This window comes from Notamacropus eugenii, chromosome 1 (assembly GCF_028372415.1).
Source record: "Notamacropus eugenii isolate mMacEug1 chromosome 1, mMacEug1.pri_v2, whole genome shotgun sequence".
NCBI classification, from domain to species: domain Eukaryota; kingdom Metazoa; phylum Chordata; class Mammalia; order Diprotodontia; family Macropodidae; genus Notamacropus; species Notamacropus eugenii.
Window position 1 is genome coordinate 178,749,516 of NC_092872.1, and position 26,783 is coordinate 178,776,298.

Sequence of the window (26,783 nt, forward strand, 5' to 3'; positions counted from 1 at the left end):
TTTTGAGTGACATGATGATGGTCATATAAATAGTAAATAACATAGACAAGGCTCTTTCAGCCATACTAGACTTCTTCCTTGCAGACACAGGCTGGAAGCATCATGGTACAAGTAGTGGAAATAGGGTTTGCTTGAAATCTGGGGATTTCAGGGGCTCAGATCTCACCTCTGGGTAAATTGGAGTATGTCACTTAATCTTCCTGGGCCTCAGTTTCCTCATCTGTAAAATGAAAGGGTTGGGCTAGCTAGTTCTTGAAGTTCCTGTGCGTTCTATAACTCCGTAAACTATCTGGAATCATAATCTAAGCTGATTGCCTGAGATGAGGGGAGCTGAGTGTGCTTTCTGCTCCCTTTCTAATGATGCCCCCTACTACGTGTGCATTTGTGTGGCTTAGGATATAGAGATTATATCCCCTCACCCCTGTACTGAGCCATCCCTGAGAGATCTTTAGGACAGCACTTGAGTTCAAGACAGGGAACTGTGGCTTTGGACCAGGGAGATGGGAGACAGAGGCAGAGGCACAGAACAAGGGTTTCTTCTCTCTGATTGATTAATTTGTACAAGGGACAAATCAGAAACAAAGTGAAATCTTCACGTTATCATGAACTTCTGGCCATTAAACCCTCATTTTTCTCTCAGTCCATCTCCTGTGTGAGCCTCCATACTGAACCTTGCCCCTTTAGTTTGAGAAGCAAAATGATGTATAGAAAACACTGAGTTTGGAGGCACAGGACCCAGATTGAAATCCAGACTCTGTTGCTGTGTGACTTTATCTTTGGGCCTCACTTTCCTCATCTGAAAAATGAAAGGATTGGATTAGGTGATATCTAAAGTCATTTCCAGTCCTAGAACACATGATTCCATGGTTGGTGCCAGTTTCATAACTTGCTAATCACTTTGTTAGGAATTCCCCTGCCCCTCATCTCTGATCTTCCTTTCTTTCTAACCTATTCATATTTCTTGTCCCTTAAATCCAACTATAATTTTTATTGATGATTAATAAACCACTAGGTTTATGCATATACTAAAAGGATACAAAGATATATGTGCTAAGCAGATTTGCCAGATACACCCCCTGCCCCATTCCCAGTCTCATCTGGTTCTGGTCTCTGAAGCGAGAAGCAGTAAACATGGTTGTTCTAGAAAATATATCCCTTCTGCAACCAGTCTGGATCTGAGTCCCAACATTTAGGGTGAGTGCTTTTTTATACTCAGGAAGACAAAGGGAATTGAAGCCTTTTCAAGCTAATCTATTAGTTTTCATCCTATAGATAGCTCTTCCCATCCCCACCCCTACACTTCAAACCTGGACATCACTGGAAGAAGTCACAAAACCATCATCATCCACTCTTTCTTCCCTCCCTCCCATTATGGAAGAAGAGGTATTCCTACTCCTCTATGAGCTAAGGTCAATCTCTCATCCAGCACCTTTGTTCCCATTCCCTCTTGCCCTGTCCAGGATCTTGTTCCATCAATTACCACTCCTATTCAAACCCATGTATCTTCACTGTCTGCTTCTCCAGTGCCTCCTTCCCATCTGCTAACAAGAATATTCACATCATCCCAATCCTAAAAAAGCCTTCTCTTTACCTTCCTATCCTTCATCTCATCTTAACTGCCAAACTTCTTGAAAAGGTTTATGCCTTATAGCTACCTTGAATCACTTGTCACTCGTTCTCTCCTCAACCCACTTGAACTAACTCTTGTCCCCACCATGCTCCTGAAACTGCCTTCTCAAAGATTATCATTGGCCTCCTAAGTACCAAATCCGGTGGACTTTATCTCCAATCTCCTTCACCTTTTCTAAAGCATCTCACACTGTCTACAACCCTATTTTCTCCTTATCTCCCTAACTGTTCCTTATCATCCTTCTTCACCAGCTTCTCTTCCTCTTATCAACTCCTCCAGGTAGATGTTCTGAATTCCAAGGTTTTGCCCTTGGACTACTCCCTCTACATACCCTTCCATAGCAATCTCATTCACTCTTGTAACTTGAACTCTCAAGTCCATGCACCTTTATGTCCAACCTTGACCTTCCTTCTGAGCTCTAGATCTGAATTTCCAACTGTGTACAGGTCATCTCTACCCAAGAGTACCTCAGACGCAACCTATCTAAAACCAAGTTTATTATCTTTCCCCTAAACTTGTTCCTCCTTCAGACTTTATTATTTCCATCAGTTAGGTGAGGCAAGTGGGTGATATATTGGACAGGGCCTTGACTTGGAATCAAGAGAGCTGAGTTCAAATTCAGCCTCACACTCACTAGCTATACGATCCTGGACAAGTCAAGTAATCCCTGTCTGCCTCAGTTTCCTTATCTATAAAATGATGATAATAGCACATACCTCTCAGGGTTGTTGTGAGCACCAAATGAGATCTGTGTAAAGTGTTTAGCACAGTTCCCACATAGGAGATGCTATATTAATATTTGAGCACATCTCCTTTCCTTCCTCCATCAGTAGAACCACCATTAAATAGTCATCTAAGTTTGAAACCTTGGTTATTTTTGACTCCTTACTTCCCCCCACCTTTCCTTATCCAATGGGTTGCCAAGTCCTGCTGATCTACCTTAGAACTTTCGCTTGCATTGTTTCTTCTTCTTCTTTATTCCCGACACGTAAAAGGTGTTTATGCCTCCACTCTCTCCTTCCTCCAAGATGAATCTTTCTTATGCATAGAAATGCCAGGTCACTTCTCTGCTCAAAAATCCTCAGTGGCTCCCTATTGCTTGCTGAGTAAAGTTTTGATTCTTGCCTTCCATTCAAGGTTCTACCTGCCTCCTCTTTTACCTCCTCTAAAGTTCAGTGTAAATGCCACCTTCTTTCTTGATGTCTCCCCATAATATGTGTGGGGGTAGGAGGAGGGAATAACTGTTTGCCCCTCTGTGATACATTTATTAAGTTCTTTTTTGCATTGTCACATCTGCAAACTCCCTGAGGGTAGGGATCATGTCTTATTTAATTTGTGTCTGTCTCTTATGGGATACAGAGCAATATCACGGTACACAGTAGGTGCTTATTACATTTGTTGCATCAGATGGAGACAGAGACTGGTGGCTCTGTCTACTCTGGCCTTTCAGTGTTGCTTTTTATGTGCATCGAGCCCCCATAGTTCAGTCACTTGACTTCCTGGTCTTTGTATTATTCTCCCACCAGCCACAGGACACTTTTAGTTTGACATGACACTTTCTGTGCCAGATACCTCATGATACCTTTTACAGATTAGATGTAGTTGGCCCAGACTTAGGATGGAACTGAGACTCTGTCCCCTGTGCCATGTTTTGGCCTCTTTCTGGCAGCCATATACCCATTAAGGGATCATTTTAAAGTTGGTTATCAATACCGTGACATTGGCATCCTTGGGTTTGGTACCTTGGCTGGTTGCCCTGGCCCCTATTCTTTGGGTGAAAGAGGACCAGGTGCCCAAGTTTGAGTCATTCAGAAAGGATATATTCTTTGGCTGTTGAATGGAGTCTTTCAGTGTTACACACATATATACTAGACTAACTCACTCTGCTAAGGTCCTTGCTATTCCATGACCTCAGGGTCTTGGGTTACCTTACTGGGGATAACACCTAATACCAAAGTCCTCTTGTTCCTTTAGTAATGGAACTACACTGGCATGACTTTTCCCGTAAACAAGCAGATTGACCATCTGCTCTCTGGTGACCAGGTCCTCACTGGGGCAGGGTTCTGGTGCCTGGCTACGTGGGACTGTGCATGAACTCAAATGGACTGGAAGTTAGGTCACTCTAGGCTTTCTGGGATGTATCTCTGTCCTTGGATTGTTTCCCTGTCCTTAAAAAGGCAGATTAAGTTCTTTGGGGAAGAGCCTGAGGGGGACTTTGATGCCAACCCCTGGGGCAGAAAAGAAAAAAGAGCCACAGTTCATGGATTTCTGAAAAGCAGGAAAGAAGGAGCATAGTAGATTAAGCTGTAGCCTCTTCTCCTATTGAGCTGGAACTTTGGGAGTCCTCTGGGTACCGGCCCAAATCCAAGCCTCCTGGGCCAGCACCACTTATTGAGTTTCTCAGCAAAAGGAAAAACACACACACATACACACGCACACATACACAAACACTCCCTCCTTTCCTCCCTCCCTCCCTTCCTCCCTCCTTCCTTCCTTCCTTCCTTTCTTCCTTCCTCCCTCTCTCTGTCTCTCCTTCTCTCTCTCCCCCTCTCTCCCCCCCTCCCTTCTTCTCTCTCTTCCTTCCTTTCTCTTTCTCTGCCTCCCTCAGCCCCTCTTTCTGTCTTTAGCTCATACTCCTTCCTTCATTGAAGCTCGTCCCAGGCCTGCTTTCTCCATATCTTCCTCCTCTCTCCCATAGCACTACTGCTGCCAGAAAAGTAGAATGCTGCTTTCCACCTCTGGGGAGCTCCAACATTGAGACTTCCTAAAGCACACAGGACAGGCCTGGCTTGGTTGAGCCAATAAGCCCTCCCTGAAATGGCCTGTATTGTCATAGTCCCACTCTTTTTTTCTCTCCTTCCTTTCCTTTCCCGTTCTTTCCATTCCATTCAATTCTCCTTCTGTCTCCTTTCCTTCCTTCCTCCCTCCCCTTCAATTCATCCTTCTCTCCTTCTTCCCTCCTCCTCCTGTCCCTCCTCCCATTTCCCCTCCTCCTCTTTGCAGTGGTTTTTCCTCCTCCCCCCACCCCCCTTTGCTGGCTCTGTAACCTGTCTCATCACCAGGGCCTGAGTTTACAAAAAAAATAAATAAATAAAAGGTCAGTGCGTGGAGGGAGCAGCAATAACCCCTAAAACAGTACTATCAGTGGAACATGATTGATCAATTGAATTCCATAGCGGCTGAAAAATGTGGGATTAAGTAGTGTATTATACGCACAATGAGTTGAGGCATGATGTTCATTTCAAGTTCATTTCGCCGGCCTCTGCCACCAGATCAGGCAATCAATAGGGGCAGCAGATATCATATATCACCTCTCTGCGGGCTGGGGAGAGAGCACCATAATCTCTCGCAAATTTAGAGTGACAGATTTGTCAAGATCTGAAGGGCCCCTGAATAAATGAAGGAAGAGAGACTCCTCCAGCCAGTGACCTGAGGACAAAGCTGCAGTTCAACCCTTACACAAGCACTCACACACACACACACATGCACATGCACACTGCTATAGCTATCCACATGCCCCCACATGCATGCATGCACTCATATACACACACAGAGGCATGCGTGGCTACATGCACCCACACTTCAAGGCTTGCACATGCCCAATTCCCTGGAAATCCCTTGACTGCACTTGAGCAGCTCCACACGCTCACACGCAGACACACAGAGACATTACCTCAGCCCTGTCAGCACAGCCTGGAACAGCTCGATGTGACCTTTCAGGAAGGTGCACTCAGAGGCAGGAGGACTCCATGAAGGGTGGAGGAAACAGTGAGACACTCAAAGAGCTGCCCAGATTCAGACAACAGCGATGCCCCCATCGCATAGGGGCTCATGTCTCTCTCTCTCTCTCAAACACATACACATGCACACACACTCACACAAACACACACACACACACACACACTTACCAAAGTGTCAGACATGGGCATACAGATGCACTTTCACCTAGGTCATTTACACACACACACTGAAACACACTTATCCAGTTGCCTTTAGGCACATGCTGTACACATACAATGATACGTAAACATCCATATGGAAATACACACAAATGCAATACAAATAGAAAACAGGAGGATGCTATACCACGAGGAAAACTGGGGAGTCACTATTCCCAGCTCTGTACCTAACTCCCTCTGCGATGTTGACAAACCTCTCTGGGTCAATTTTATGACTCTAAGGTTCTAGAGGCTCAAGATGGGCCAACTGTCAAGGCTCTTGGGTGGGCAGGCATGTCCCAGAATCGCCTTTCATATTGCTTTCTCTTTCACACACTTAACCTTGTCCTGTACATGTGTATATCTGTGTTTTTCTCCCACAAACCTATACATACACCTGTCCTCTTCCCTATATATGTACACACACTTTCCATAGACTCTCCCTCTGCCCCTCCCACCTCTTCTCCCTTTCCTCCTCACTTGATGTCTCTCCTCTACTCTTTTTCTCTTCCTTCTTTTCTTCCTTTCTTTTTCTTTGTTTTTCCTTTCTTTCTTTCTTCTTTCCTTTTTCCTTCTTTCTTTCCTTTCTTCCTTCTTTCTTTCTTCCTCACTCCTTTCCTTCCTTTCTTTTTTCTTTCTTTCTTACTCTCATTCTCTCTTTCTCTCTCCACATCCTCTCTCTGCCCCCTTCTCTCTCTCTCTCTCTCTCTCTCTCTCTCTCTCTCTCTCTCTGTCTTTCTCTCTCTCTCTCCCCTTCTCCCCTGCCCCCCCTTCTCTCTCTTTCTTTCTCTCTCATATACACACAATGGCTGCAGGTTGAGGTTAATCAATATGTAATATTTTCTATGGTCTCACGAATGATACTGTACGGTGTTACTGTATATAATGCAATATTGATTATATCATATCATATAATCACCTATAAACTGATATATATAACATCCCCTGTGCTTTTGGCGTGGCCCTGGCTGTGGGCCCAGTCCTAGTCCCAGGGCTCTGCCAAAGGAGTTAAATATAACAAAGTCAAAGACCCCCAGGGTTGGGACTGGGCTTGGGACTTGAGAGGGGAAATGTAAGATAAAGAATTCAAAAGAAGAAGAAGCAGTGCTGCCCTGAATAGGGGTTTTTGGCAGGCCTGAACTGAGTTCCCCTGACTGGGAGGGAGGGAGCTGGAGTAGCACTCATATGTTCCCCAAAATGGGACCTGAGGTTGGTCTTGAAGAAAGGCCTGAACTAGAGCACAGCCTGGCAGCTGGGAAGCACATGGCCATGGGATTTGGGCTTTGACCCTAGAGAAGAGAATGGCTGACAATAGAAACCTATTTCTAGTTTCCACCTCTCCCCACTCCAACCCCTGCTCCCAGGTAACCTGCCCTCTTTGGTCCTCACGGACTCTCTAAGCCTTTGCTCGCAGAACTCCTCCTCCCTTTCTAGTGGAGTTAATTGTTTTACTCAGTTACCATGTTACATTCAGCCACAGAGATTTGGTGATTTTCAACCCTGGGAATCAGTGGAACCGAGACTCATCTCTGAACTGACCTTGATTCTCCACAGGCTTCATGTTGCCAGCCTGAGTTGTAAATCCAGCTCCTCCCTTGAAAAAGGCCTAGCCTCTGGGAATGGAAAGGCCCACAGTCTGGGGAGCTAATTCCTGGAAAACTTCTTTGGTCTCAGCATCCTTTCCTGATCCCCAAGCTTTCACCAGCTTTATTTCCTCTTCCTACCTGAGTCTTTCCAATTCCTTCAAGTACTGCCTCTACCCTCATGTTCCTTGGTTCTGTGATTCCTGGCTCCTCTCCATCACAGAAGCTGAGAGCTGGCCAGGGTCAAGGAATGTCAACAATATGGTCCAAGTCCTGGGGCAAAACTGAGCATCCCTTTTGCCCACACTTTTTCCCCCTCTCATTTCTTAGTCTAGCACTGATATCCCTGTGCTGTATGTCCTCCAGATGTGTCTGAGGGCTCCGTCCCGAATGGAGACTCCCAGAGTGGTGTGGACAGTTTGCGGAAGCACTTGAGAGCGGACACCTTCACTCAGCAACAGCTGGAAGCTTTAGATCGGGTCTTTGAGCGTCCTTCCTATCCCGATGTTTTCCAGACATCAGAGCACATCAAATCGGAGCAGGTGAGGGGCATCCTAGCACCCAGAGCCACAAGGGTGAGGGTCCTAAGCTGAACCATGGCAGCCTTCCCAGAATATAGACATAAGATGTATGTGAGCATACCTGGTACGTAATGGTACATGGCCTTGTGTGTTTGGCATGTGCGTACAATCCAGCAAGAAGGAACCCACCGCTCTATAGTATCCTAGATCACATCTCCTCCCCTTGACTTTGACTTTATGTCTCCCTAGAGTCCTTTAGGAAACCTCTTCAGGCCTCTAAAACCCTTCTGCCCTGATCTACAGTGGAGAGGGCTCTAGCATTTAAAAAGGGAACTCATTCTGAGTTCAGGCATCCAGGCTCTCTGTCACCTGCTCCATGGCCTAGACTTCCCAAGGTGACCTGAAGGCCAGCCTGAGCTGGAAGCCAGGAAACCTTCAGCTGTACTGCATCGTATCAGAGGTCCGGAATAGGGACTGCTTCCCCCTCAACAGTATAGGGCACACTTCCCAGGCAGGACAGACACAAATACAGCCAGAGTCCACACACATGCCTATGGCATAGACATTCAGCAGGGATTACACATAATAGAGCAAAATGCACCCACATAACATTCAATGTACAGAATGCATAGATCTCTCTCTCTCTCTCTGTCTCACACACACACATACACCACATTTAGAACACATGCCACACACAGTACAGCCTGGCACAGCCCCAGATGCTCTGGACAGCACAGCTCAGCTTTGCGCTGAGGTCCCTTCAGTCCCCAGCTAGCTACTTGCCTTCCTTCCAGCCTGTCCTTTTATCCCATAAGCTGTTTGTCTTCATAAAACAAAAATCAAAAGTCTTTTTAAGGTGCCCCGAGCCATAAACCAACAAAGGAGTCTCAGGCTGCTCTGGGCCGGCTCCGTGAGCTCGCCCTGTCCCCGGCTGTATTACAATGAATAACCTTTATTTACTTTCATTACACTATTAAACACTAGCACAGTCATTTTTCCCCCTGAAACTCGGAGCAGGGCCCATAAAGCAAATCCGAAGCCTAATTGAGTTCATTTTAATTTCTCTCCGATCACAGCGAATTACTCTGGTGATAAATCAGGGGGCAGCTTCACCCCCAGTAGAAGGCCTAATTTGCAGCTAATTACAAAACTGATTTCTACAGGAAGATCAATACGAGAAGGAATTGGAAATGACGAGGCAATCCCGTCCAGCCAGGGAGGGGAGGGGGCCCACTGGGGGGGCCAGGAAGCGGAAGGGAAAAAAACGGACCCGAAAGAGCAGAAAATCAGTTTTAATTTAACGTAATATTAATCAGACCAACTTTTCCTGCTTTGTGCAGGCTCCCCCTTTGCCCAGCTCTGGGGTCTGGCTTGGCGGCTGCCGTAATAAAAAGGCAATTAGCCGCGTGTTTCGGGCAGGACACCCTTTCAGAGTCAATGACTGGCCCCCTCCCACCCTTCTGTTAGCCATGTGGACTCTCCCCCTCCCCAATTTCATACCCCAGTGCACAAGCAGAGAGCAAAGGGGCCCGCTGAGCCCTCTTTGTTTGTTTTTAAAGAAGGGGAACCCATACCCACTCAGAAAGTCAAGCTTTGCCAGGCAGGCAAATAGGCCTCAGGACCCTCCTTCCTCACCCCGGAATATCTACCATTGCCGGTACCTTTCCTCTTGTCGCCCTCATGCTCCGCACTCCAGGGAGCCACGAGGACACCCTTCCCCTCTCACTCTGGGTTGGGGAGGAGTGGAGAATGACCCAGGCCTTCCTACTCCTCCTCTTGTATATCCCTTAGAAACTCAAAATTGCCCCCCACCCCCACCTCCACTCCCCCAGCAATAACTCAGTCTCTGCACATCCCTCTCCCTTGGGAAGCAGTCTTCCCCCCTCCCCCACAGTAGGGCCATTTTATCTTCCTCTGAGACCTTCCCCTTTCCAGGCCTCCTCCTTCTTCCCCATCTGGGAGGACTCCCCTGTTCCTCCTCCCCATCTGCACCAGAATGGTCCCTTTCTCTTTCTCTCTCTCTCTCTTTCTGTTTTTCTCTCAGTGCATCAATAGAGGGCTGTCGCTTTTCTCTCTCCTCCCAGGGGAATGAGTACTCCCTCCCAGCTCTGACCCCTGGGCTTGATGAAGTCAAATCAAGTCTATCTGCCTCGGCAAACCCTGACCTGGGGAGCAACGTGTCGGGAAGCCAGACGTACCCCGTGGTCACCGGTAAGTCACCCACCTCAGTGAGGGAGGGGCAGAGAAAGGCGTGGACAGTGTCTGGTTCACGAGTTGTGGTATCTTTTTTATAGCATCTGGATCTGGATGTAAGAGGGAATTCGGCAGTGAGTGACACTGAAGAGGGAGGGAGGGATTGTAACAAGATGAGTAGATAGATGGAGAATAGGGGAAGGAGTAAGAGAAAGCGGCTTCCTTTCTGTGTTCTGGGGCCCATGAGTGCTTCTGAACTGGGGGAAGTAACTTGAGGTTCTCTCTGTGTGACCTTGGCTGAGTCACTCTTCTCCTCTAGCCTTCCGTTTCTTGGTCTATAAAATGAGGAGAATGGACTGGATGATCTCTCAGGTCCCTTTCAGCTCTGCTGACCCATGACTCTATAACTAGGCCTGGTCCTGGGAGCCAGTGCTGCTTGTTCTTATTACCACCTCACCCACCTCTTTCTTTGCTTACCCAAGATGCATCAATAATTGGAGCTTTGGCTGAGTCTAGAGCAAATAGGGTTGGGGGTGGGAATGTCCAACCTGGGGAGAGTGGATCTGAAAGGCGCTTGGTACCCCATCCTCAGCCAGGTTTTAGGTGATAGAATGGTTATCTGTAGATAATAGTAACAAGTATAAACATTTATATAACCTTTCCTGTGTGCTGGGCACTGTGCTGAAGTGCTTTACAATTTTTATTTCATTTGATCGTTACAGCAACTTTGGGAGGTAGGTGTACTATTATTATCTCCATTTCACAGATGAGGGAACTGAGGCAGAAGTTAAGCAATTGCCCAGGGTCACACAGCTAAGTGTCTGAGGTTGGATTTGAACCCAGGTCTTCTTGATTCTAGTCTCCGTGCTCTATCCACTTCAACACCTAGCTTCCCAAGCACTTAATAAGTGTTTGTGGAATCGATTCTGGGGTTTCTGCCCTATTTCTCCTCCTCACTGTGGTACCCAGGTGCCCAAGGGAACCATGAGTGACTATGACTTTGGAGGCTTGCGGAGGGAGGTGGTCCTATAAGGTACCACCAGCCTTCCAAGCTCTCTTCTGCCCAGCAGGACAGCCTGGAGTCATACGTGTTGCTATTGTCCAGGGTGTCACACTCAGACAGTAGGCAAGGCAATCCGGGCATCGGCATGGGTAGAATGGGTTCCTTTGACGTCTTATATGCAACTGATTCCTTGCTACTAATATTTGTTCATTATTTTCATGTGTAAGGCACTAGGTTCAGCATCAGGGATGTAAAAATAGACATGACACAGGACCTGTTTTCTGGGAATAGGACAAAATCAAGTACACTAATAACTAATACACAGGAGTATGAGATAGATATGAGGAAAAATCTGGCAAAGGGCTAGGAAACGTTTTGTAAAGAGACATGTCATTTTCAGCCATTTTCAGGGACACCTTTATGAAAGATAGAAGGGAAGGGCTTCTTCAGAAAGTGAGGCTGGAAAGTCCATTTCTGAGCCTGGGAGACTGACCTGAACAATGGTGTAGATGTGGGATAAGGTGGAGCAAAAATGGAGAGGGGCAAAAACATTGCAGGGAGTAGTTCACTTTGAGTAAAGTATAGGAAGGGAAGGTGTATGAGAAAAATCTGGAATTATGAGTTGGAATCATATAATGGATAGCCTAGAATATCAGAATCAGGAGTTTATACTTTGACAGCTTGCATTTATGTAGTACCTACTCACTGTGCTAAGCGCCTTACAAATATTATCTCATTTGAGATATATATGATATGAGATAATATCTCATTATATAATCTCATATTATCACAACAACCCTGGGAGGTTGGTGCTATTATTATCCCATTTTATAGTTGAGGAAACTGAGGCAGATAGCGGTTAAGTGACTGACTTGCTCAAAGTCACAAAACTAGTAAGTATCTGAGGCTGGATTTGAACTCAGATCCTCCTGACTCCAGGCCCAGATCTATCCCCTGTGCCATCCACCTGCCACATTTAGTAGATAATAGGGAATTAAATAAAGGTCTTTTGTAGAAGGGTTGTATGATCATAATGTTGCTTAGGAAGAGTCCTTGGGCAGGAATGTGAAGGATATAATGAGAAGAACAGGTAGCCTGAGGGCAGGAAGACCAGTCAAAAGGCCATTTATTTCAATAGTCCAAGCAAGAAGACTAGGTGAGCTGTAATGAAAACGAAAGGCAGGATCAGATAAAAATTATCGAGGAAATAGAATCAACAGGAGCTGGTCAATGATTAGGTGTGCAGGATGACAGGAAAGTCAAAGATGAGTCCGGTTTTGATCCTTTCTGGATTAAAAGAATGATGCTGGGCTCAGGGTAGGGGGAGATTTCCGAAAGGCAGAGGAGCTCTTCAATTTTGTACATGTTGAGTCTGAGGTTAGGATATCCAAGTAAAGGCATGGAGCAGGCTGTTGACAATACAGGGCTGGAGCTCTGAGAAAAAGTAAAGGGTGAAGACAGAGACTTAAGAGTCATTTACACAGAAGTGAGAATTGAAGGCATGGTAGTGGATGAAATCACCAAGGGACAAAATGTGAAGAGAGAAGAGACCCAAGGATAGAACCCTGGGACGCCCTCTTGGGAAGGGGTGGGAGGAATCAGCAAAGAAGAAAGAGAAGGAACAAGTCAGAGAAGCAGGAAAGATGGTGGGGTGGCCTGAGTTGGGGCCAGTAACAGGGTGGGGTGTGGCTCAGTGAAAGGCCCAGTTCTGCAGGAGCTTCTGGTTGCCCCACAGAAGGTGCCTGGCACTGCAGAACAGTTTCCGGGCCAGGAAAGTGCCCAAGTGTAAGAGACACACATTGAGGTGTTATTAAAATTCACCTAATTATTCTGGAGACACTAAAGCCAATGTGCCGTTCATTGGGAGACAGGATGATTGAGAACGGCCGCGGTGGGGATTGGGAGACACTGAGGCGTTACCCGCCAAGCGAGGAATGGAGGCGGCATGGGGACCTGGCAGAGGGGGCTGCAGGCGCTCTGCGTCACAGCCAGCAGCATCGGCAGGGAGCAGGCATCAGAGTCCCTGCTGAGTAGAGCAGGCCCTCAATCCTGGCCAAGAGTAGAGGAGGGTGGGAGGACATTGTTGATAGCTAAGGTCCTGGGATGGAGAGATGTCTCTACCCCATACATAAGAGTCTCAGGGCTAGGTCCAGCCTCTATCTAGGGAGCCTAAATAGCAGCTTTTCCTTGCCCTCCATGAGGTGGTGATTGCCTTTCTGCTGGACACAGAGGCAGTCATTCAGATGAAGGTTTGGGGGTTAGAGCCTGTCAAGTCACTAGGTAGGCCCAGGGGTGGCTCAAAGAACCTGATTCCTCAAAGCCAAGTTTTGAGGGGATGACAGAATAGCCTAGGACACAATCTCCTTCTCCCAGAACAACTATTCAAGTGCTTAGGAGCCTGATCTTAGAGCTTCTGTAGGCCAATCTGACCCGATGAGCCAGAAGCAACTGGCTGACTCCAGGTTGCCTTTCTCCAGGCCTGGGCTTAGACTGAGAGGTGCTATCATAACTACCCCCAAACTGGAACACCCCAGGGAGATGGCAGAGAAGTCAAGGGGGTCTTCCCTTTTCCTGACTGGGTCACCAAACCCCCAAGGGACTGCCTAAGTCAGGGATGTGGCCCTGGGTGCAGGGGGCTCCCAATGCAGGAGAAGCACTTGGCTGATACAGAAAATGCCTCCACCTTCCTTGCTTCTCCACCCCCCACCCCCCCCACCCCCAATGGCCCTGGAACAGTCCCAGCTCAGCCTGGGAACATCTCCGGCTGATCCATCTGGATCCAAGTGTGAGAAAAGTTCATTTCAGACCCAGCTTGACATTCCCAGGTGGCAAGTTAGCACTAACATCTCAATCTGTATGCGACATTTCAATCAAGCGAGAAGCAACAAAGGCAGAACCATTAACATTCGGAGCTGTTCACCAGTGGTAATGACGGGGAAACTCGCTCCGAAACTGGAAATTACCAAAAAGAGAGAAGTAGGGAGGGTGGGGGAGGGGAGGGCATGAGGAGGGGGCAGAGAAGGGGGGTGATTCTTCTACACTTAGGCCAAGATCCAATGTTTGGATTAATGGCGCCATTACCCGAGAAAGGGCTGCAGATTACGCTCATTCTTAAAATGTTTTTGCTGGCAATTAAACGGCTGCAGTTATTGATCTTTGTTGATTTTATGTCCTCCTGATTTGCATAATCTATTAAAGATGAATGATTCATGATATGTTTATTATGGGGACAAGCAGAGTCTGCTGGAGGTACTGTCAAGGTGAGAACCTAGGTTCTGTTCAGATCTTCATGGGCCATCTCAGAACTCGATGCCCTAAAGGTCTCTGACCTGCCTGGCCCCGCACCATTCTTTGCCTCCTTGGGAATCTGTAGTTAGAGAGGGGAGCTAGGGATTGGGAGCACTGTGTCTTAGATGGAGTCCCTGCTCTCTTCCCATTTTTCTGTTAGTGGGTTGTTGGGAGATGTCAAAGCTAGGTTCTGAGTAGCTCTAGGGTTAAATAAGGTTAGGGTTAAGGGGCCAAGGGGCATCAGCCAAAAGAGGAAGAGGAGGAGGAGGAGGAGGAGGTCTAGGAGAGGCTCTTAGTGTCTTTACAAACTCCACTGAAAGATTCTTGAGAGTCTTGCTTTGTTGGGAAGAATTAAAGGCTTTGGGGGATGGGAGAGGTAGAAAGGGAAAGAGGAGAGCAGGCCCTATCAGGGAACCAGCCAGCCAGGTGTATGCTAAAGGCCATTCAGAAGCCTGCGTATGGCCTGCAGCCTGGTAGAACTTAGACTTGTTACAAGGGACATCCGGCAGCCTTTCCTTCTTTGGGACACTTTGGGGACCAGCTCTAAGTAAAATGGCCCAGCAGGAAACTCAGCCCAGTTAAGAAGGTTTGGAATGTAGGGTATTACTACTGCATCCTGGTAAGGAGGAGATTGATTTCAAACTTAACCAGCCACTTGATGCAGGTATTCCACAAGGACAATGTTAAGAGACAGAAGTCTTTGGATTGTGTGTGTGTGTGTGTGTGTGTGTGTGTGTGTGTGTGTGTGTGTGGTAAAGGAGTGGGACAGTGGCCTAGGGCCTACTGAATTAGGGTCTCCATCAAGACTGAGTAGAAGAGGCCCTGCTAGCACCCCACTCTGCTTACTTCCCCTTTCTTTCCTTCCTTCCACTCCACTCTTTCCCCTTGCACCAAGAGACCAATTTTTCAGGGTGGTATTTGAAAGTTCTGCCGAGATTTTAATTTCCCTGCATCACAACTCAGCAAGCTGCCCAGTCGAGCTGGTTATTTAAATTTATCACCCACTTTCCCTTGCGCTGCTGGGCCGCTCCAGCTCAGCCGTGCCTCTTCTCTCCAGCCCACTGCTTGAGGCTGCTGGTCTGGAACTGAGCCCAGTCTTAGAAGTGATAAGGAGAAGGGGACCAGTAAGAGGAGAAACTTGGCTGGGAGGGGAAACCAGCGCCCTACCCCTAAGCCAGGCTTCCAACAACTGAAGGAAAGTCCAGCAAACGGGTGATAGTACATTCAGGACCAGTCAGCTCCCCCGAAGTGGAATGCCCAGAGAGTTACTGCACCAACTAGGAAACCCAGGAAGTAGTCAAAGTGTCCATGTATCTAGGGATATCTCAGTCTCCTGGGGGGAGGTAAGCACAGGTGAATGGGAGGTACCAAGGAAGAGAAAAGAAGGGATAGGAAAAGATTCAGAAATTCATAGAATATCAGAGTTGAGAGGAATTTCAGAGGTCATCATCTAGTTCAACGGTCTCTCTCTCTCTTTTTTTTAATTTAAATTTATTTATTTAAGTTTTCAACAATCATTTCCACAAAATTTTGGGTTCCAAATTTTCTCCCCATTTCTCCCCTCCCCCCACCCCAAAATGCTGAGCATTCTAATTACCCCTCTCACCAATCTGCCCTCCCTTCTAACATCCCTCCCTTCCCTTATCCCCATCTTCTCTTTTGTCTTGTAGGGCAAGATAACTTTCTATACCCCTTTACCTGTATTTCTTATTTCCTAGTTGTATGCAAGAACAGTACTCAACAGTTGTTCCTAAAACTCTGAGTTCCAACTTCTCTTCCTTCTTCCCTCCCCACCCATTCCCTTTGAGAAGGCAAGCAATTCAATATAGGCCATATCTGTGTAGTTTTGCAAATGACTTACATAATAGTCATGTTGTGTAAGACTAACTATATTTCCCTCCATCCTATCCTGCCCCCCATATCTTCTGCTCTCTCTTTTGACCCTGTCCCTCCCCAAGAGTGTTGACTTCTAATTGCTCCCTCCTCCCATTGCCCTCCCTATATCATCCCTTCCACCTTGCTTATCCCCTTCTCTCCCACTTTCCTGTATTGTAAGATAGGTTTTCATACCAAAATGAGTGTGCCTTTTATTCCTTCCTTTAGTGGAATGTGATGTCTCTCTCTTTTTTTTTTAACAAAGGAAGGAAATTGAGGCTTAGAGTGGAGAAGTGGATTGCCCTAGGTCTGCCAGTCTTCAGGATACCATGAAGCCTAGGCAGAGAACTAGTGACAGAAAGCAAGGCATCGGATACTAAAGGTCCAGCAATTGTCAGGCAGGGGAGGGTCCTTTCTTCCCCCACCTCAGTCTTAACTTAAACAGTAGGTTCTGAGGCCAAGGGGTTGAGTGAACCTACCCTGCCTAAAGACAATCATCTACTGACAGATCGGCAACCTTCCCCACCTGCAGGTCCCCTCCCATACCCCACTCCGTCCCCAACACTGTCTGGCCCTCCCACTGAAGCTACAAAGAAAGTCAAGCCTAGATCCAAACTTCCATATACAATCCTGAGACACTCGAAGGCACAGACCCATGGCAGGTCAGAGGCAAGCATAAACAGGGGCATTCTGCTCCTATCAAAGTTCTCTCCACCCACCCTCCCATCCCCAGCCAATAATTTCAGTGTCTTTAAGGCCCATTCTTCCCGTGGCCCCAAGCCCAGGGAGACTAGGTATCCTCAGACTTGGTGTCTCTTCCCCTGTCCCCTAACTTAACCTCACACATTCTTAAAGTTTCCCATTCTCTGGGTCCCACCTCCAGTCCCTCCCAAGGAATCCTGAGAACCTGAATCCCAAAGATTCTTTGTTTCCTGTTGTTAACACCCCCTCCCTTTCCAAAGTAGCCACCTTCTCCTCTCTGGTTTTCTCCCCACCTTCCACCCCCAATAAAACAAACAACCTAACCCCTTCTTTGGGAGGAGAGGGTAATAAAGGTTCTAAAGAGTGGAGAGGTCTCCTGCCTTTGCCTGTGGGCTTAAAACCACTGACAGAGGTAAAGAATTTCTTCACCCAAGATCACCAGTTCCCCCTCCTGCCTTGAGAAGGGAAGGGCAGCCTGGTTGTTGCAGGAACTTGAAAAGAGAGAGTCCTTTTCTGTTGTGATCAGATCAAACAATTAGAGCTCATTATCCTAGCTCCTCAGTGTTTCCTTCAGTACCATGAAGGCTGTCCCAGCCAAGACATGGCACTAGGACAAAGAATTCAGACCAGAAAACTCATTCCTCTGTGTATCCTGGAGGAGTCCAGTCCCCAGGCTTCAGACTTAAGTACAGTAGTATTTTCATAGCAGTGAGACATTGACCAATAGGGCCTATGCCCTGGACCTGCCTCCTACTCTTGGTTTCTCCTTCCCTTCCTCCTTCTGGTCTTCTGCCTCTCCTGAAAGAGGCCACGCTGAACAAGACAGTGACCTGTTGATGAAGTAGTAGGGGAGTCAAAAACAGAGCCACCTACTTCAATCTAAGGCCAAGGGAATCAGCCCAAGTTTCACATGGATTAAAGCTGTGTCCACCTCACCTCCATCCCGATAGCTCTTCCTAAGTTTAAATCTACCCTCATCCCCATCTCGGTCCTTACTTCTCTCTGTATTATACAAACCCACCTCCCACACTCTCTCAAACCCATATCCAATGTCAACCCAAACCCCAGTCCTGATGGCAGGCTGATCTCCCCAGGGGTGTGCTGCATGGAGTGCACTGTGTTTGAGTATTAGAGATAGGGGGAGGCAGGAAATGTGTTTAGGGGACATTGAGGAATCCATATTCCTTTTCTTATTTCACAATCTTCTTCCTTCTTCTGAAGAGGTCTTTGTCATTACCTCATGGTCTCACCAACTCATTAAACTTAAAGCAGAGCTTCTTACCTTTTTTTTCTTGGTGTCATAGACCCCTTTGGCAGAATGGTGAAACCAATAGACCCTTTCTCAGAATAATGTTTTTCAAATGCATAAAATAAAATACAGTGTAGTCCAAAGGATACTTGATTAAGAATGCCTAGTCTAAAGGAATGAAGCCAGTGTGACTTAGTGACAAATCTGAATCATAGAGTATTTTCAAAGAAATCGATTTCATCCTCAAACTAGGCTAACAACATGTTTTCTAGTCGAGGGCCTCTGGGAGCATGTTTTAATGAATAGCTAGGTTTGTAGTTAGCATATTAGCTGTTTGCATGTAAACACAGCTTCTAAAGTGCTGGTGCTGGAAAAGTTTGTACCTTTAAATGTTTTAGACCTTGTCCCTGAGATCTTGTTTATCTCATTAATTTGGCCTCTCCATAAAGAAAGGGTTTGCTGAGCAAAGGGAAAGCCAATCAGCCTGGGCCTATCTGAATGATCTTCCTAATTAGTGGGGTCCAAATGAATGCTTTGTGGATCTTCTGGAGCCCTGCTCTCAGAAGCACAGAGATATTTTGGCAGGGTCTATCAGCACGCATCACTCAGGGAGATGGAGAAGCCAACACCTCCACACATACACACCCATTCTCCATAGCTACTATCCTAATGGAAAAGAAGAGCCCCTTTCCTCCTCCTCTCCCAAGATGACAGGAAGGTGATCCCCCCAAAAAGGTAACAGAGGAAACTTGTTCCCCACTTTTACCTCTCAGCCCCATAGGAATCTATCCATTTCTGCCCATTAGTGTAACCAGAAGCTTCAGGACAAAAGCGGGCACAGTCTTCTGGCCCTGAGCTTTGGGAGTGAAACCCTCTGCTATTGTCACTTGGGAGAGGGCTTTGGAAGCCTTCAAACTGGAATCCTCTCCTCTTCTCTGGACTGGCAGCTGGGCGGCCAGGCAGGGAGGGAGGAAATCCTGGGGCTGGTCAGAGACGAATCTAATGCGCCGGCAGCTTAAGTGGCCGTTTTCCTTGGGATTAGGGTTTCACTTACACGGAGCAGCTGAAAAACACTCTGCTTTAGGAAGGATTAAAGCTGACAATTCAGTGCTCTCAGGGAAGAAAATAAAGCCTGAGAGGAACTGGAAAACCTGGAGTATCAGGAGACTGTGTAAACAGGATTAGCCTCTGCCCACCCAGCATGAGGGTCTCCAGACTTCATAAGAATATCCCAGTACCCACCCCTGCCCTGAATCCAGCTTCGGGCTGCAGTTCCCTTCCCCAATGCCAGAGCTCTCTACCTCCTTTTGGGGAGTCATCTATCCCTTGGTCCCCAGCCTCAGTCTTGTTCCGGGCAGGGCTCAGAGTGGAAGGAATATTTACTAGGAATATTTACATAGTGACCCTATCACTATGGTTGAGTCTAGAGCCCACTGGTGGTTAGAGAAAAGCTATTTTGTAGAACTTTTAATCTCTAAAAGCAGAAGCAGCAACCTTCTATCACCTATTGGTTGACAGTTGATTCCAGACCAAGCCCAAGCTGCCTGGTCACTGAGTTAGTTTCTGGGGGCTGACCAAACTTTAGCTCACTCTTCCTAGCTCTGCTAGCTGGAGAACTTCCCTTAGGAATCAGCCCCACCAAATCCACAGAGAATTAGCCATGAAAAGAACTAGTCCTAGTGTGACTTCCCACAGAGAATCAGTTACAATTAATCTATAAGGTAGTGCACCCCACTGAGAAATGGACCACAAAAAGCCATATCTACATATTTCACAACAGCTTGCAACTAATAATAGTGATAACAACCTACAGTTTTACAAGCATCTTCACAACAGCTGCATGAGGCAGGTAATTTAAGAGAGTTTAGCCTAGATGATCTCCTCGATCTCTTCTGGTTACAAATGCTGCAACCACTTGATTTTTACAGATAAGGAAACAGAGGCTCAGAGATGTTAGTGACTTATCCAAGGTCCCACAAAAAGTCAATAGAGGAGTTGGACTCTAGCCCAGGGCTTTCTGACTCCTAAGTCCTGTTGTCTTTCTACTAGTGCTGCCTTTTTATACCAGTAGCCATTTTTTGAGCCCCAGAGTTATGTCCAGCACAGGACTAGGCACTAAGGATGGGACAGAGAAGTAATATAAGACATGGTATAGTAATATAGCCTTCAAACAACTGGAGGTGACTGAAGATGAGACCGGGGATTTAAAATTTCTAAAAAATTTGAAGAAGACAAGGAAAGAAGGGAGGTAGAAATTTAGAAGGGAGGTGAAATAGAAGAACATACAATATTTTTTTTGTAGAGCTCTCTAGAAATAGAAATCTTCTTGGTTATTTCAAGAACATGTTATTATATGTATATATACATATATACACATACACACTTACATATATGGGTACATGTACTACTTGTGTGTGTATGTGTGTGCATATACATATACATATATATTAGTTTGATTGTAAAATTGTGACTTAGTTTCCTGACCTGTATAGTGAGGAACTTAGATAATAGTGATGGTCTTTGGGAACTGTACCAGCTTTGACATTTTAGGACTCTGTTTTGCATTATTATTTTAAAGTATAGTTTATTATGAAGTATAGTATTTTAAAGTATAGTTTATTTATTCAGTTAAGTATATATAATCTGCCTTTTAAATGATTTTGTTTGCTTACAAATGAATTATCTACAAGCTGTTGAACTTTAGAAAACTAGACCATAGTCTTTTCAGTTTTGAAAAGCAAACCAAAAGGTTTTGGGAAGTTTATGAGAATGATGCTAAAAGGTCAATGAAAACATTAACATTATAGTAATACAGTATTACTATGTTTTCCTGACCCAGATCTTCCTATATAGTCATGCCAAACTGATAGAGAATCCACTCATCATGAGAAAATTAGCTGAACAAAAAAAGTTTTTAAAAAATCCTTTAAATCTATTTTAATATAACTTTATCCCATGGTACTTTGTCTAATAATGCCATTTTGGTGCTGTTATTGGATATTCTGATGCTTTATTTTACCATCTACAATTCAATTCTGTAACCATGTTCTAGGTGCTAGGGAAGGGACAAAGTTTAGATAAAACACAGACCCTGCCCTCATGGAGTGTAGTGGGGGAGAGGAGGAATAAGATACATAAAGTGATAACTATAACATACAAATATTATTCATCTGTGGACTTCTGAAAACTGAAGCCTAAATTGAGACTACTCCTACCATACGTTCACTGATTTGGTTGGTCCTGAATTATACTATTTCCAGATGTAGATTGGTTTCTGTCATATCCTTCACAAGGAAGAGACATCTGAAGTCAGTAAAAAGCTCAAAGGGATAGATATTGTGGAGGATGAAGACCTTCCTACCACCATGTTGCCGAAGATACATGTTTGGCAGGATCTTAGATGGTTTTCCTCGACCAAACATCCAAATGTGACCTTTGTTCTACACTATTTAAACAGACCTCTCTAAAACCAGTGCCTGGGTATTTGTTTTGTAATCCAGTCAAATGCTGAAGCAGGGCTATCATCACTTACATGTTTGCTTTGAATCTTGGATCCAGGAGATTTGCAGCAGTTGATTTGATCTGGACCATTTGGTAAGGAATGCCCGACATAAGTGCACTGTCTGATTTGGACGTTGTGATTGCTGAAGGAATTGTCTTAGAATCTTCAGGGAGTTCTGTATTTGAACTCAGAAGACATCTTCATCTAACACAGCACTCCTTACACTTCTGGGTACTTTAAGATCCTCAACTGTTAGTATTTCTTGAAGACCGTCTTATTTTTTAGTAAAACTCTCAAAGGACATTACCACTCCACCCCATTGAGTTTTACACCAGTTTCCATGCCACTAATTTATTCTTTGCATTCCACTTGCATTTTCTTGAAGACAGAAATTCCAGTATGAATAGCATTCACTTGCTTGATAATTCAACTCAACAAACATTTATTAAAAGCATACTTTATACACTGTCCTGCAAGTAACATGTGGATATTTTTCTGTTATGCACTCCCATGAGGCTTTCCAGTTGTTACCTTCCTTTTCAATTGCCAAGAGTACCATGTCACCATTCCCTCCCTTTAGTAGGACCTCATAGATTTTATTGCTGACATGCCCTACAATGCATTGGCTTGTTCCCATTTTGGTGCTTCCATTAATACACACACAGACACACACACACACACACACACACACACACACACACACCTGATTGCGATGTGAATACCACCTAGGCTATGATTCCTTCTCCTTTCACATTTGTCCATCCAGGCATAAGCATTGTAAAGAACAGGGCTGTGCTGATTCTTCCTGGCAGAGACTCCAATACCCATTCATATGATGATCTTGGTAATTTACAGACTTTTACAGACTTTTTCCCAAGATGCTCTTTCTGTTATTGACAATGGCAGTTCCAGAAGAATAGACTTCTTTGACAAGAGTCGGGTCAATGTATTCCTAATCTTTTGGCATCATCTATTAGGGAGCCCACTGACAGTGCCACAGAACTGCTTGCAATCTGTGGTGACCTGAAGATAATGAATGGGCAACTCTTTGCGATGAGATCCACTCATTAACTTATTCCTATATTCAAATATGTATGGTTTACTTACTATGTGCAAAGTCCTGTGATATTAGGGTTAGCAGCAGCTGCAGAGAGGGTTCTGAGAAGAGTGATTTATACTTTTTGCAATGTGGTCCTTCTTACATACACCCAATAACACATAGCTTAATGGTCCAAAGGACACATCTACATGTAAGACGGTGTTTGCCCCTTCTAAAAGCGTTAGGAATTCATTTTTCATCTGACGGTAATGCATTTTACAGATTCATCAAAATTCATACCGAGAAGGGAAGTCAAAATCAACTAGTTCATCCCATTATTTTACAGATAGGAAGCTGAGGCACAGAAAAGGACAGTGACTTGCCTCAAGTCACACAGGAAGCTAATGGAAGAGCCAGGAGCAGAACCCATGTCTCCTGATTCTCAATTTAGGGTTCTTTTGCTTCACTATACTATAGTATAGTACTATACTATACTGTACTATATTTGCAAATCATGATTTTTTTTCCTATCAGAGTAACTTGTGGTGCAGGAAAAGTTTTCATAAGTTAGAAGCTGGTCTTGCAATTGTGCTGAGAGAGAGAGACAGAGAGAGACAGAGAGAGAGAGAGAGAGAGAGAGAGACAGAGAGAGAGAGAGAGAGAGAGACAGAGAGAGAGAGAGACAGAGAGATAGAAAATAGGTAGCTTAGTGACCAGCTTTCTCATAAACACTAGGCTTCCTACGTTCAGCATATACCTGTTGATTAATGGTATCCCTCAAGTATTAACTCTAGGCAGCTTTCCAGTCCTGCAGGCCCTGATGACCTCACTGCTAAGGTTGGGTAGATGATTTTGCACAAAACAACAGATTACTAAAAATGCATTACAATGTATGTAGGTTAGGGAAATACACTAATGGAATTAAAATATAGTTTCATAGGAGTTCAGATAAATTTAAACTCTTAAACCTGTTTCTTAATGGAGTATACCTTTTCTCAGCCCCTTTGCAGACCTAAATATCACAGGGCTGGGAGGAATCAGGTTGCAATTTCTAACTCCAAAAATCTTTAAATCAATCTTACTCCTGTCTGTCCCCAAAACTTTTGGATAAGCAGAATAATACGCTTCTTATTTCTAACATCCAGAGGAATAAGTGAATGCTACTTTCAGGATCCTAGGATTTAAAGCTAGAAGAGACTTTGGAGATTATCTAGTTATAGAATCACAGAATACAGAATCTAGAGGCTGAAAGGGAAGGCAAAGAATCTCCATTACAACATCCTGACCAATCACCATCCAACCTTTGATCTAAAACCATCCATTAGGGAGTGCCCACTACCTCCTAAGGCAGCTCATTCCACTTCTGGATAGCTCTAATTGTTAGGAAGTTTTCCCTTACAACAAACCAGCCTCCTCCTCTTCCAACTTTTGCCCATCCATTGTTTCCTTTGTGCTGTCTGGATTCAAATGGAATAAATCTATTCTGTCTTCCACATGATAGCTTTACATATACTTGAAGAATACCAACATGTCAGCTCTTAAATGTTTCTCCCCCAGGGCTACATCTCTGGTTTGCCAGTGTAGGCAGGGGGTCAAGGGACCAACTATCCATTTGGCTAATTCAGTCACACTGGTCATACAATGGGTTAATGATCAAAGTAATGAAGGTAGCTGGGATTTATACCCAGGTTCTATGCCAATATTCTTCCTATTATAGTACAAGGCCTCTTAGATGGTCAATAGGTATTTACTGAGCAAGTTCAACTACATCGTTTTAGCTGTGAGGAAACTGAGGATGAAAGACTTGTGCAGCGTCATAGTGTCTGAATTGAGTCTATCTGCCTCCAGATTCAGGACTCAATCTACTGTACTACCTACCTCAAATGTACATCTACTTCATAGTTTACAAGATATTTTTCTCACAGAATGAGGTTTTCTCTTTTTACAAATGAGGAAACTGACGCTCAAAAAAGTTAAATGACTTGTATGAGGCCATATGATCCATCACTGGCAAAGTTGTTGCTCTTTCTGCTCTAGAATATTTTGTCCTCAAGACTGGAAAATGTCCTCCAATTTCTAGATCAAAATTCAACAAGAGGAAGGTAAATGTTAGTTTCTTCTGTAGATCAAAAGGTATCTGACCCATACATTTTAATTCAATTTAATTCAATAAACATGTATTAATCACCTAAATGACAAGGAGATAGAGAACTTAGATAAGACAGGGTCTCTGCCCTACCGTCAATTTCAGTCTCAAACAGACACATGAACATGTAACTACAAAATTATAAAAGAAAGGGGCGAGCAGAATGTTTCATGAGTTCTAAGGAGGGAAGGATCATGGATATTAAAAGTCATGATTTCAGTAGGTCAGATTTCAGTAGGGGGAGGGGGTGAAAGGATAATAGGGAAACGTGTGAGCAAACACATAAAAGTGGGAAGGCACAGTGATTGGCAAATAGAAAGCATTTAATAATTGCTTATTGGTTGACAGCATGTAAGCTCCTTGCAAGCAGGACTGTCTTTTTGTATTCCCAGTACCTAACACAGTGCCTAGCATGTAGTAAATGTTAATAAATGACCATTTCTTCATTCTTTCATTCATTCAAAATATAGGATGTGTGTGGGACAACAAGTAATTTGATTTGTCTGAACTGTACAGTACATGGAAGGTATAATATAAAGTTGGCACTAAACTGTGCAAAGTCTGGGATCTCAGGCAAAGAAGTTTGAACATTCATTATACGGCTGCCAATGGAAAGGCATGAAGGAGTTTTGTGTAAAAGAGTGACACTATCAGACATATATTTAAAGTGGATGAGTCTGGAGGTAGTGTAGTTAATACAATAGTCCAGGTGACAGTGAAAGCCTATACTAAGGTGATGGCAGTGGGATTAGGGAAAAGAGGATGTATGTGAGAGTTCTTGCAATAGGAGAATTGATGGGACTTGGCAATTCTTCTGATGTGAGAGGTGAGGGAAATAGAAAAGCCAAATGTTGTAAAGATGGGAGACTGGGAAAATGGTGGTGACACTGACAGAAATGGTGAAGCCAGAAAGAAAAGGAGGATTAAGCCAAACAATAAGTTCAGTTTCAGACATGTTGGATTTCAGATGTTAATGAGACATCCCAATAGAAATGTCCTATAGGCAACTGATATGTCTATTGGCATAGAACATGGGAAGAGAAGTCAGGACCAGAGATGTTGATTTGGTAGTCACCTGAATCAAGGTGTTAATTGACGCTGTGGAAGAGATGACCAGAAGAGACAGTGTAGAGAGAGCAAGATCCGGGGGAAAGAAACAGAGGGTGGGGGTGGGGGGGGTAGTTAGAAAAGGAGGAGGAGAAGCAGGGGAGAGTGATGTCCCTAAAACCAAAGGACTTGGAGGAATGGGGAAATAAGGGGTTGTCAATAACATCTAATGTCAAGAGACTGAGAAGTATAGGGACAAAGAAATGCCACTGGATTTAATGATCGTGAAGTTTCTGATGTCTTCAGAGAGAGTGAGTTCAGCCAAAGATAGAAACTGAATCAACAGCATTGTTCTAGACTGCTGCTTTTCTTTTTATAGGAATTTATAGGAATACTGAATATGCTAATACTGAAACAACTTTGCACAAGAATCTTTCTACTGCAGATTTTTAAACATAATTTTCTAAAGATCATGTATCAATAAATGCATTTTTAGAAATTCATTTCTAAATTACATCTAAAAATTTGAAAAACATTTCTAGGAATTATGCAATAGAATATTTTTGTGCAAAGCTATTAGTATTTTCTTAAATATATTATTCATCGTTCTAAAATAAGCAAATCCACAATTTAATTTTGAGAGGAAGGGAGAATGTTTGTCCCTGAAATTCCAACCCATTTTTTTTTGGCCTTTATATCTAGCACAGACACAACAATGAGAGAATAATTAAATGTTAAATTGTGTGGTGCTGATTACCAGCACAATTAATCAGCAGGTATTTATTGAGCACCTGCCATGTACTTATTACTATGGAATAAAGAAAAAGAAGACATAGCTCCTGCCCTCAGGGAGCTCAAAGTCTACTTGAAGAGGACAAGCTATTAAGAGCTAAATTGTGTAGGGCAGAGTTTGAATGCCCAGAAAAAGAGAGAGATCAATGAAAGCTGGAGAAGTTTAGGAAAGATTCAAGAAAAGGGCCAAAACCTTGGGCTGAGCCTTGAAGGATGGAGCCAGTGAAAGAGGGGAGCACTTTCCTATCAGGCATAGGAAATAACAGAAACAAAGG

At 44.6% G+C, this 26,783-nt stretch overlaps 1 protein-coding gene across 10 annotated transcripts in view; it reads left to right on the forward strand.

Moving 5' to 3' along the window:
- PAX2 (paired box 2) overlaps positions 1-26,783 on the forward strand; it is a 114,973-nt gene that overhangs the window by 81,245 nt on the left and 6,945 nt on the right. For all 10 annotated transcript variants that reach the window (XM_072620144.1, XM_072620153.1, XM_072620179.1 and 7 more), the window contains 2 exons: positions 7,518-7,693; positions 9,757-9,883. In XM_072620144.1, the coding sequence (XP_072476245.1) occupies positions 7,518-7,693; positions 9,757-9,883 (303 nt within the window). The remainder of the gene's footprint in view (positions 1-7,517; positions 7,694-9,756; positions 9,884-26,783) is intronic.